Raw genomic sequence first — 13684 nt, forward strand, 5'->3', positions numbered from 1 at the left:
TCTATTTTTCAAGGAATAATAAATGTTTAAGAGAACATGCAGAAACACTTCTATTCTGGACAGGAAACATTTGTTGGGGGTAAAACATTCAGATATGCGACGAGTCAAACGTTTGTCGAGATCGTCGGAAAAACATTCTCGGCTTCTATTTATCGGGTCAAACGGTCGCTCTGTGAAACTCAGTAGTGCGACCGTACAAAGGACCGTACGACTAAAAACGTCCCGAGGAAACGGTTTAATTAGCCTTTAGCCGAGAACGAAGGCAGCAGATTTTAATCGCCACGAGGTAATTGTAGACATTACGCTGTTAACAGTGTTTGATTCGAATCTCCCCTCGGTTGCTCGTTGCTTCGTGGCTCTTCTTCTCTTCTCGGGACGTCGACGTCACTTCCCGAGAGTGGCCCATTGGCGGACCGTCACGTCGCGGCGTTTGCCATTCGATTTTCGACGATTTTGAATACTGCCTGCTAACAGACCCAGAATCGATGTTATGTTCTGCCATCACGCCCAACCGCCGTTCACAGTTCGCAAAAGCGATAGTTATCTGCCGCACCGTTCATTTTATTTACCTTCTATTTTTACGGCACGCGCGTGTCGTCAAAAAAACAAGGCAAGTTCATCGAAAATCGGGCCACAACAGCGAATTTCAAAGGAGCACCATCGATATGTTCAGAATCGCTAGCGGTTTTGGGCTTGTTTTTTTATTCTCTTTTTTTTTGACTGCTCTGGCAATCGTTTACTTTTTCCATTCATTTTTACGCGCTCTCACTCGCCACACGGCGCTGGAAGCTATGAATCATTCTGGATATTCTCCTACACTAGATTTTATAGTCTTCGTGAAGGTAATTAGCGTCCCGATATTCAGAAATCCTATGATCGGAGAGTCACAGCGGAGTTTCAGTTATTTCCCCCACGAGCTGTTGCTGGAAACGCAGTACGGAGTTTCCCCTACGTCATGGAATGTATTAATAAATGGAGATTAGCTTCTGCACAAGTTGCGTTCGACTGTCGTAGCGTCCTGCTGGGTTTGTGCTTTGAGCAGTTCGGGCCTGTCACGAATCCCCGCGGCGCTCTTCGTAATCCTCTTTTTCATCTGCATTCATTATTTTATTATGCTTGGTTGTTCTTTTGATTCACGCTTTTGTGAAATAGAAATCGGAAATCTTTGTTCATACAGAGCGCCTTCTGCACACTGAACTCTAGAAAATATTAATAACTACCTTCTATTCTTTAATTAGAAAAAATATACCTACCAGGCTGGTGGTCACGGAAGAATCATAAAAAATCATAAACAGTAATAAAGGATAGGAAAAAAGTAGAGCTTGAACCCTTGATAAAAAAATCAAATAAAGGAAGGAAATAAATTCGTACGAAAGGTCAAGGATAAGACGAAGTGGTCGTTGCGAATGTAGTATAGGACTTTTTAATTTCGAAAGTAGCTTTGAAATGAGGGGAAAGCAAGCTTCTGGAAGAGCAACCAAGAAACTTTAACGGAATATCTTTCGTGAAGCTTCGTCCGCCGCAGCTGGACGAAAAAAGTTAATGGTACGTATCGCGATACTCGTCGCGGCGTTTCGCCGTGTAACGCGCGCAAAAACTGGACGAAATCACATTAGAGGACGAACGACGAGAGAGCCAGAGAGGAGAGGAAAGCCCGCTGCGTCCAGGAAAATTTCGTCGTTCGCTCGCGGTTTTTATTACCGTCGCCACGGCGGAATCGAGGTTTAGCGTAAGCTTCATTTACGGGAGAACGACGAAACGGATGTGAACGCGGCTGTTTTCCCAGCGGATCTCAGAATAAATAGGGTACTCTGGCCTTTCTTCCTCTGCTAGAGTCAACGCAAATAGAACCAACGTTACAGAGGATGTTTTTAATTTTTAACTGGAATCATAGCATCCTGTAATTTAATATTCAACACGAAACCACTGGGTCATCTTGCGACCATAAGTAGTTTTGCTATGAGTTACATATTGTGTACAAGGTGTAATAAGGATGCGTTTTGCTTAAAATGGAGCAAATTGTTTGAATCCCTTGAGTGATTGGTCCTCATTAGGAAGAGTGGAGACTAACAATTTCTCTAGAATTTTTTGGAACTAAATTCCATTTCCAAAAATGTTTTGTCTCTATCACATAGATATTCATTACTTGCAATCCACACAAATCTTTTCATCTTTTCCAAAAATTAGTTTGGAATTCAAAAGGATGAACATGCACAGAGAAATATTTTATCTCCAATCTAATATGATCCCTCGACACGGCAAAGCTTTTTCCACATTCTTTCCACGATGAAATAGCAGCATTTCATTTCATTTTATTAATTCATTCTAAATATCTGACAATTTGCTGCCTCGAAGAAAGATCCAATGCAAAATTAATTGTCGACTCAAAGATGCTGCGTAGTATCTAGTGCTCGATAAGTGATACGTCTCAACGATAAGCCCTACGCGAACAGATTAACTCCTAAACTTAGAAAGCTCAACGAAGAAGTTAAAAACTAGATCTCAATATATGCAAACAAACTCAATACGTAAAGTAGCACCTTCCTGAAAATCTCGCTGTATTTCTCAAGGTTCTTCCCCGTTACGCCATTATCGCGTCGAAGCTTTTTAGCCAGCCCGTTCCACAGTCGCAAGTATTACGTCGCCCTAAACAAATGGCTTATTCGCTCCGACATTTGTCTTTGTACTTCAGCCGGGGCGTACTTAAAGCATCCGAGACGCAAGTAAAATATTTGCTCGCGCGGTACACCCCGCGATTCTTCTTTTTGTCGGTCGCCCTCCTACCGCCGGCTGTTCCCCGTCGTCTTATTCCGCCCTCGGCCACGGTAAACCCGCTAACGTGTATTTTTACTAGGGGTTCGCAAATCCTATCGGTAATTCCGGCCAAACTATTTGCAGAGGAAACGTCTCGTCGTGCAGGCAAATAACCCTCGAAGCGGACAACCGCTCTCATTCTCCCTCGCGGTCGAATTAATTCAACAGAAATGAAACAGAAAGCGGTGGAAAGATAATTTATGGACAGCAGTCAGGGACCCCCTATGACGTAGCCTCTGCATCGAGGAAAAATGGCACGGGTCGAACGGATGGACCAGTGGGATTCAGGCGAGTCGACAAGTTGCGTTCAAAATTAATCGCAGCCGAAAATTCAGGCGGCCCCTCTCGAACAATGAAATATTCAGGACCGTGCTCAGCCCCGAGCCGAGTTTCTCCGCCTCTAATGCGCTGTTTTATATTCGATTAATTCCATCCGGCTTCACGCGAGACCCTGACGTGGGCGTCGCTCGAAAAATTTCCGATTCAGATAGTGTCGAAGGTCTACGGACCCTCTGAACCCCGTTATATCAGCATCCGCGGGTAAGAAACCACTCCCCTCGACCTGACGGGGCGAGGTAACAGCCCTCCACGCCTCCACGACACCCAGGCCCGAGCTAGTTTCACGCGTACGTGTAAATGGAACATCAACACAGGGCAGGCTACGTCAAACAGGCGGCACGATCGTGCCAGAGCAACATCGTAAATAGACCGGCAAAATCATATACGCGCAAACATCGCGCAGAAACGCGACATTGCAAACAGACTCACGAGCAGGTGAACAAATATTACGCACATACGCGATCGCGATTGTCAATACGCCGCGGAACGGAGGAACAGGAACGACGGGGACTACCTTTAAGGAAACTCCTGCCGGGGGTGGATTTCGACTTCGCCCAGGGAACGTCGTGTCTGGTTTCCCTCTGGGGGAAGAGCCGATATTTCGCTCCCTTGCTGAGGTTATTTCCACCGAATGTCTGCACGGCGCGTGTATGCATTGCTATTCGCGATGCAAGAATTTTGCGAGGATAAATGTTGTTCGGAGGGATGTGAAACATCTGTGCAAGACTTATTTGATTAATAAATATGGGTTGTGGAATTTTTTGTGGGAGAAAATAATTATTGTGTTGGGTTTCGAGATGCTACTCTTTAATTCGAGTTAGTTAATAGTGGGTACATATTTTGTTTCATTTATCAAATATTACTGAGTGTATATTTTTATATATTTTATGTGTTTTATATTCCTCGTGCATTTAATATCTGCAGTCTGCTAATAATTATCCGATAATTTTAGTTGTATTTCATAGTGTATTACCTTAACACTCCTGCTCAGTGCTTATTAAATATGTAAATCGATTCGATACTTTTATACTTCAGCAATTGTCTTCAATTCAAATATCTTATTATTTAGTTGACAGTACTCGAAAAATGTCATCTGCGATTACTTAATTTCTCTCGTCCCAGTCAAATCGTAAATGTTACGCGATTTATAAATAAAATTGCGAATTTATTAAAAGGGGCATAGAATTGTTTTACATGCTTAATATTTCTAGGGAAGGATGGAAATACGTTGAAACAAAATGTTGTACAATTTTCTGCACAAGCTTTGTACGTATAGAACTACACGATTCTCGTATCAAATATTTCCTGTATTATTTTCTTTCCAATAATTCGCTCGGTACGAGTCGCTTCCAGCTCGTTAACGTTACACAACCACGAATATTTTCATATTTACGCGTCGCTGAAACATAATGCGCCGTCCCGTACGATATTTCGAATCGCATATTTGCATGTTTGAGTTTGATACTCGAGGCAGCCGCAAATTTATCGCGACAGCCTGGCCGAGATTTACACGATCAACTGCACCAATGGTTTTACCCTCGGCGAATTAATAGCGCTTGGTCGGATCGGCCAAAAAATCTCACGATACCTTAATTACGTTCATCAAAAACAAACAATCGCCAGTTAATGGCGCGGCAAACACGATAACCCCATCGATTTCGCAGCTCTTCAGGGGGAACTTCCATTATAAAAGTTACGTGCTCTGGGTCTGCGTAATCCTTGATTATTCTACTTACAGAAAAGTGTCGTGCAAAAAAGTAGATTAATCACAATCTTTCGATAAATCTTCTCCTGTAATATAGTACCATTTCGGCTTGTATAATAGTTCACAACTGTCAGAAGGCACAGAGAAGCAGAAATCAATCCCTAAACCCTGAATTTCGACTGTGCTCGTTAACTTCTGATTATTCGTCTACTCCTGAGTTCAGTATATGTACAATTAGTGTATAAGTACTAATCAGTATATGTACTAAGAATTCGTGTCGCCGAGGGATCAGTGTACTTTAGACTAGAAATCCCTTGAAAGGGAGCAATAAACAAGGTCGAGGGTCTCTCGAGCATGGTAGGAGGTCTTGTGTTCAAATTTTCGCGGCGAGCGGATCGCGCAACGGGAAAATACAAAACCACTGCTGTGGCTTTTGCCGACTGGTCGACCACGGTTGCCCTCCAGCTGGCAGAATGACACAGAAAAGGTTGCCTCTAGGTTGTCCAGCTGCAGCACACGACACGAAAGACCCTCCCATCAAAAACATCGCCGCGAAATTAGTGCTGCGCGCACTTTTATGCAGACGACCCTTCCCTTGCGCATTCGGCTGCAGGATTTCCATGCTTGTTGCGTTGTTTTTCGGGCCAATTTCGTTTGGACTCCGAAGCAGCAGCGCAATGGATGCTAATAAGGCAATTCTGGCCCGAAAAATGAGTAGGATATGTGCAGTGACAGATCGGCCATGTCGTCTCACTCTTTTGGAGAAAATTGTATTTGAGTGCGCGTCAAGTCAGGTGCTTTTCGCTGATTGCTAGCTGCGTGGTCTATTATGGAACTTAAACTAGTTCGCAAGACGCACTTGAAGATGTCATTACTGAACGTAGGAAGATTCTATATTATTCATTCACTTCTCCACAAACATTTATTGAAATTCAAATAAAAGTAGAGTAGGTATTACATATTTCTCGCTGTCAATGAAAAAGTCGAGACAGGTCGACGAAGAGAACTTGCAAAGCGCGATAGGTCAAAAAAGAAGTCCCAGAACTCACCTTCTGAAGTAGATAACCCCCATATCGGATCGTGTCAGAGGTTTCGCAGCAGATGTGCCGAACTGCAGAGAGATTCTGCGAAACAGAAGCACAGCGTTGCGCACGTGCCGCCACTTTTCAAAATCGACTTCCCTGAAACGGGATACCCTGCGCGAAAAGATTTCATCTCTGTGCTTTCCATTTATTTTTTCCATAAGCGATCGCCTCTTTCCGATTCCACTGCGGGACAGCTTGTACCTCGCTCGATATGGCCACGGATGTCGGTGCAGAAGGGTGAGAATCGCGAAAGAAGAAGGTTCCAAGCTCTCGCGAAGAATGCAATATCTGCGTAACGGTGGGCAAATATCCGCTTTACGTGAACAGAGATATAAAGAGATATAATATTGATGCAGTGATAGCAAGAGGTGACAAAGGACCTGGATCGCTCGATCCACGAGCGTAAAGCCACGAAACCTATTGAGGATCTTTTGGGAGCGTTTCCATTGCGATGCATGAGCACATAGGTGCATCAAAAAGGAAGAAGATCACTTAAAGCGAAATTTCGAGCTTTTCAGGAATATATTGAATTATCTGAAAATGTGTGGAGTTTCAATATAGAAGTTCATATATGAAACTCGATTTTCCCATTGCCAGTATTTTAATTGGAGGAAATTCAGAGAATTATTTTTCTGAATACCGTAACTTATCTCTAGAGTACGTATATTAACCAGACTTCAAATTACCAGTCATATAAACGTAATTTTCTCCAATTGAAGTTCACTCTCAGGGGATCCTCGAACCCCAGGTCAAGTGCCACAGGTCACATGAATATATTTAAAAAAGCCGAACATGATGAGGAAGAAAAGTGAAAAAGGAAGGACGATGACGTAAAAAAGCGTTCAAGATGAATAGGTAACGAGGGGTCAGAGGAGAAAAGGGGATCCCTTTCACCTTCGAAGTGTTTCTGAACGCACTTCGTGGAAACTGCTTTCTATTACCAGCGGCCGCCAGACACCTGGGTACCAGGGCTTCTCCAGCGCGGATCCACGCAAATCCCGGCGAATCGAATCGATATCCCGACGGAAACAGCGACCAAGAATGGACCAAGGGCCAATTTCCCCAGGACACTTTGCGATTTTTCACTTTGCACGTCGACCCGCGGTCCGCGTAATCCCGTTTCCCTCGCTTTCTAACAATAACCGTGGGACCGTGCGCGAAGGGAAAACGTCAACTTATATCTCGACAGAAGGGAAATGCTGTCCCGTGTTCGACCACGTCCACAGGAAGGCGGGCCAAAGACGAAGGAACGGCTGGTTGTATTTGTCAATTGAAAATATCGGCGGAGGGCGACCGCTATCGTTTGCTCATCCGGCTTGTCGTGTCTGTTCGATACGTGTCGCTATGTGTTACGTTCGAGAACATATTTCACGTCTTGTTTGTTCGGGATTTTGCGTACCATGTGCACAGTTATAGGTTGAAGTTGTGAAACAGTTTTTGGTTTGTAATTTGTATCATGAAGAGGATGTCGTTTTAAGAGAGAACATTTTGTGGAAGGAGTTTCTGAAAGCGAGGTTTTAAGGGGAATTGAGAGAAAAAAAGTAGGAAAAATTGCAAAAATATTTTTTTCTGTTTGAGAATAATTTGGTGAATAGGTTAAGTAGAACAAGTCAATAATTAGGTTTAACCTCCAAAAGTATATCCACTTGTGCATTATTAGTGTGACAGTGATTCTACGTACTTTTTAAGTTTCCTATGACCTTCCCATGACAGCTAATACGCTGTACGCTCTAATATTTGAAGTCTGAGAGCGTAAGGCAATTTGAAGTGTGCTCGTGTTTCCAATATTTTCCAACACAGCGTGGAATGGATGGAACCATAGAAGACAGTTTATCCTCTAAACTTTATCCTCCGCGCGTCTCCCGGTAGGAAATGATACCTCTTCTTCAATTTCTCTTCCATCGAGACTATGTGAAATCGATTTCAAACACTGCGCTGACGTTCCGTGGTTGTCTCTGACAGTGATTTCTTTCTCACCATCTCAAACCGAACTTAGCGATCAACATCAATAAAAATTCAGCATTGAAAAAAGGAATAACGAAGAAGTCATAATTAATTCTCAATTATCATTAAGATAACTATAGGCAGAGTCAAATTCATAAACAAGTGAAACGTATCAAAATTACACCGACTAACGCGGCGGAACTCAAATAAATGTAAATATTACGAGGAACGTCGGTAGCTGAGGAATGCAAGGGAGAGGGATGCTAACAATTTCCTGGGAATATGTCACGTGGAAACGGCGAATGTAACGGAGAAGGCTCAGATGGTACAGTAACGTTTTCAATAAGGCTGGATTGAACGCCTGAGATACACGATACTTTATCCGATCAAGTATTCGCTTGAGAAGTCTGACCTACGTGTACCTACGTACCCGTACTGGTAGTAAAGGAAAACGAACGTTAAGGGATGCACCAGGTAGACAAGAATGAGCGAAAGCAGAATTAATACTCCTGTAATCCAATATAAAGTGAGATACTCTACCATAAACACATTTGTAACGCGCTGTAACGCATGGCAGCGCAAGAACGACCCCAGGAGAGAGAAAAGAATGAAGCCGCTGGAGTGTGAAGTTTCTCTAATTGCCTCACAGTTAACTGGCAGGCTAATTATCAAAATGACGTCAGGCAAAGGGGAAAAGGTGGCGTGTAACTACGCGAAAGGCGACAAGGGCAAGATATACGGGTGGAATCCAAGAAAATACAGGGCAAAGGGCAAAGGAAGCTGAGGGCAGGGTTAATGGTTGAACGCTGAGCTTTAACGACAAAACGTAGTGAGAGATATTTACGTGGGAGCCATATGGTTGAGCAAGGCAAAACAGTTCTTAAAATGACGCTCATAAATTTCGGTAAACGGCCCCGCTGGAATTTATATTCCGCGTACAGCGAAGGACGGTGCACCAGCTACGTCCCTCCGCGTGCAGTTTACGTCGGTATGCACTGTAACCTATATAACTTCCGGTATCAAGCATCCGCGGATGCTCGTTACCCACGCAGAAGACACATTTCGCCCTGTGTTCCGGTAACCGTGCCTCCCCCGTCGTTAATTGAGAAAAATTGTCAAACGGACAGAAGCCACCGCGACGACAGTGCTTTCGCTTACAAACCTCATGCGCTTCCCTTTCAATTACGCCAACTTCAATTACTGAAGTAACACTATCTCCTTTCTCGTAAAGATTGCTTCACCCTTACTCATTATTTAAACATACTAAAAACTATGTTAGATGCATTTGATAGTGACATAAAAAAAATTGAATTTTCGTGCAAAATATGAAACTCTTCGCTGACAGGTGAGTAAGCTTCGTCAGAGTGATAGAGCTTAAAGAACGTAGACGCTCATGGTGTATTGCTTTTTGAGACCAAGATGGCTCGTTAAAAAGAAATCACATCACTTGGATTCGCTCTGAAAATGAAAGTCTCAATTTCTAAACACTCTAGCCTTATCCCAATCCCCCTGTAATTTAATTCCAACTAAATCTGTTTCTCATTCGCCCCTCCCATTTTTCCAAGTACTCCCCCTCTTCCAGCAGAACCCTGAAACGCGACTCGACAGGGTCACAGAACCAGCCAATAAGTCTCGAAGGATTCGATCACGTCCAACACGATAAGATTGCGCAAACAAGCCCGCATCGTTTTTTCGATCCCAGCAACGAGGTGGCATTACTCAGCCATCGAAGGGATTCATTAAGCGGCGACGACGGGCGGTTTACTTCGATTTCCTTCTCCTCCGTTTCGCGTTCGTCTTGTCGACGGCGACTGAAGGAACGCCAGCTGTTGACCCTTTAAAGCGGGCCGGCATGAATTATTAATGAGAGATGGAAATTCCAGGGCGGAGCAGCGATGTAAGGCTGCGTTTAACCAGCCCGCGAAATTAACGGCGCGAACGAGGCATAAGCGGGCCGCTTTTTCGGGGAGACTCACCCTGTCCCCCTCTTGGTAGCTTCCAATTGAATTTAATTGTCCCGAAGCCACGGCGGGGAAATCGATGGACGAGGAAAAACGAAGACGCAGACAGCTTCGTAAATAAACCTCGGTGTTTATCTGGCCAGACTGGCCGACTACGCTCTCAGAGCTCCGTCATCGCAAGAAAGCGTCAAGTGGCTGGTATCGCCTCGGAGTGGATAATGGCGAGGGCTGAGATCAAAAAAGGACGTCCAGCTCCGTGTCGGCGGGGTAATTTAATGGCATTTTTATTGATTTCCCCGTGGGCCAGGAACAAGAACACAAGAGCAGCGGCTTTCTTTCTACGATTCATGCTGCTTTCATGATCCTGGGGAGCCGATACACCCTGGGGCTTCGAATTAGAGGCGGTATCCACTTTGAGGGATTCAAGCGTTGATGACTTGACAGAATCCGATGGATCAGGGGGATCTTGAGGATAACTGAAAATTATTGTGATGAAGAAGGGGATTAACCTTTTGCTCAACCTTCTCTTTCTTTTTTTAGTGGTAAACTGGTTGGCTATTTTTTATAGGCAATTATTTCTTTTTTCGGTGATACACTTTTATGGGGAACTAATTCGATACCCAGCGTTTAATTAATGAAACTTTTTCAGGAAATATTAGAACATGAATTAATGTACAGTGGAAGCTACCAGGGCTTCAAATATCAACTGTGGTATCTGGGTGGATCACAGGTCATGCTCCTCGTGCAACCTGTGTATAATGCAATATTATATTACCTATTATCTCATGTAACCACAATCGCTATTTCATCCTGGAATCTATACGAAAGTGGCTCCCTTCGAGGTTGACTGTAAAACGCCTTAATTGCCAGGTTAAAGGGGGAGATCGATGCGGTCCCTCATGAATTATCTTCAGACGATCTCAAAAGTCGTCCCAGGGAGTTCGATAAAGCGAAATATGATACCTCGAAGGGGTGTTTGAGCTCGTTTCATTTGAACGTGAGATTAATGGAAACGTGGTGAAATTGTTTTAAAATTTTTTGACATTAACGTGAAATTTAAATGGGTAACGTGATTATTTACGAATTTTCCAGAAACAATATAAATGGTAGTTCTGGGCACTTCGTTAAAGTGGAATATAACACTCTCATGCCCTGTTTTATTTTTATATTAATAAAGCTGCGAGAAAAAGAGAAAGCTTTACTCCCGAATTTTGTTCATAACAGACATGTAACACTCTCAACAATTTCATATATAAAAATAAATAGTAATAAGCACTCTTATTTGTTTGTCTGAACTATCGATTTTGCTGTTTCTACAAGCGGCCAATTAAAGTCCTAATATAATCCATTTGTTGAACGAACAATTTCGCTGCGTTTATTAAAAAGGTATCCAATTTCAATTTTTCATCGTTGTTGCTTATATTTGAACAAATTTCAATTACGTTTTGTTTGCACAATTCAAAAGTTATTGTGAAAATGCAATCTTTTTTATAACGGTAAAAAATCATTGCGAGTTGGAAAAAGTACCTTTGAACATATTTGATTTAAAGCGAAGTACAATTATCGTGCTGTGAATTTTAGTGATAAAATGTTTTAATAAGCGGATTAAGGAGGACAGATGCGTTTGTAAGCTCTTTTTGAATGATTATAGTAATGTTCGTAATATCCCATGAAAATTATATAGAACTCATTGAAACGTTATTTGAACTTGAAACTGTATCAAAGATTGTGAATTATTCAATAAAATTGATATGAATATATTAAGCTTCTGCGACATTTAATATGCAGTTCATTTGAGGATTTTAAATGAATGAATTGTAAAATTCATAAAAACTCATAGTTTTAAACATGTTATCTTACAGCTTATCTAACCGCTTCTCCTATTATGTTTCATTACTGACTTACACTGTAATTGAAAAATTAGAAACCACATTACATTCTCTATTTGAGTACAGTTAACTATCTATTAATCGCTTACTTCATACTAAGCTAGCAAAGACAATGTGATGAAACTTCCAGCTAGTAGTATAGATCAGCGACTGTCAGACGGCCACCAGGAGCGACATCGTAATATAAGCTAAGAGGTTAATCCTCTTCAACAGTATTATAAACTTTCGCTTCTCGCCAACTATACAACGTTATCCACCAACTTTCTTACCACATTACTAACAATCATACGAACACTTTCGTCGAGCCAACAGCTTTCGGCGAAAGTAAACGAGCAGAAACATTTGGAGCACTCTTAACCATCACCTGAAACCTGAACAATTTGCTTTCAGATGTTCCCAATCCACCGGATCGTCCTCTCGTAACGAACTTCACTTCGAAATCTGTGAATCTGTCCTGGGCGCCGAGCGTCAATTCTTATAACAACCCGATCTCGTACTACATCATCGAAACTCGGTAAGTCCTTTAAATATTGATTTTACCCTTTCCGCGCGATGTAAGCCGGGTTTCCAATTACAGTCGCGCTTTGTGACGAAAATTCGACCAGCTCGGAGTCGTAGCGGAGGATGATCGAAGCCTCTTCGCCACTTCCACAAATGGAATTAATCTCGCGCGAGCGAGCGAGATTAAAACGTTCGACGCACAGGTTCGATTGTCCCGCTCCTTCGAATTCTTTGCTCGGCGATTCTTCTAGGCTTCTTAATTCAAAAAAGAAAGAGGGAGGAGAAAAAGTAAGAGGGACCCCTTAAAAATAGCCGTCTGCGTTCGAGTACGTCTCGGTCTGATTATCTCTCAGATACAAGGTAGGAGTTCGAGGCTTTAGCCCCTGAACGGCAACGGAAACGGATAAAATAAAAGGAGTTACTAGGGATAAGAACTGCGGTGTCGATAAGCACCCTTTGTTCTCCCTCGCTTCGCCAGGACCTGTTATCTTCTGCCCTCCTTCCTCCACCTTCCGCCCCGTTCCTTTCGTTCCTTCTTCTGTCCCTCGCCTCCCTGAACTCGTAAGAAGGCAACCCTCGCGAACTCACGCGCGTACTTATCCCTGGCTTCGCTCGTTCCGCCGATTTTCCACGGGAGAAATTCGCTATCGACATTTCCGAGTGGCACGTATATCGAATGACCACTCGCGGAGGTCGCAGGGGTGGCTGGGAACTGTGCAGAGGCAAGTTGGCCACAGTGCAGGTGGGGATGGTAGAAAAGGGCGTGGAGAAGTTTACTTCTTCAATACCCCACCCGCGTCTATTTTACTCGTTGTACTAACTCATTCGGTTTTGTCGATAGCTTTTGTCGCGCCAAACGCTAGAAGGGAATTCGGTCGTTACCATAACTTTTATCGAGCGCTGCATAAATCGGGACGACTCGGGGCGGATTGTAAATAACGTCGGTTTAATTCAATTTGCCTCACTCGTGTGACCCCTGTACTCCAGCTGTAGGCGCGCCGCTCGAATTTCTGGAGCGGTTGGAACGTAGACGAGCTGGCGTCGCTCTGATGCTTCGCGGGTCTCTGAACTTAGTGGCTTCTCGCTACTACTTTGCCTACTGAAATTTGTTAGTCTGTGACAGACAGCATGGTGATGAGGGCAAAAGTACCGTGGTGGTGTAACGTCACTGAGGAGTGGTAAGGGTCTAGGACAATGATAGTTGAGTGACTTAACATGAGGGCTCATAAACTACATAGCAAACAAGCAAATTGTTTATTTTAATAGATGTCTGAGTTATTTAGAGGATACACTATACTATCATATAGTGTAGTTTGAAACCTGTCTGACTTGGAGACTTATTCTACTTGAAACCTGTCGTTAGTAGAATAATGGTCAGACACAGGCTGCCAGTAGAATAAGACGTGTTAAACCTCTTGGTGCCCTCATCTCGACCAAAAGAGACAG

At 43.2% G+C, this 13684-nt stretch overlaps 1 protein-coding gene across 3 annotated transcripts in view; it reads left to right on the top strand.

The window, feature by feature from the left end:
• The window catches only part of LOC143180493 (putative receptor-type tyrosine-protein phosphatase mosPTP-1), a 336896-nt gene that overhangs the window by 254752 nt on the left and 68460 nt on the right, over positions 1 to 13684 (top strand). For all 3 annotated transcript variants that reach the window (XM_076380249.1, XM_076380251.1, XM_076380250.1), the window contains exon 3: positions 12128 to 12251. In XM_076380249.1, the coding sequence (XP_076236364.1) occupies positions 12128 to 12251 (124 nt within the window). The remainder of the gene's footprint in view (positions 1 to 12127; positions 12252 to 13684) is intronic.

Source organism: Calliopsis andreniformis, chromosome 6 (genome assembly GCF_051401765.1).
Source record: "Calliopsis andreniformis isolate RMS-2024a chromosome 6, iyCalAndr_principal, whole genome shotgun sequence".
Taxonomy (NCBI): domain Eukaryota; kingdom Metazoa; phylum Arthropoda; class Insecta; order Hymenoptera; family Andrenidae; genus Calliopsis; species Calliopsis andreniformis.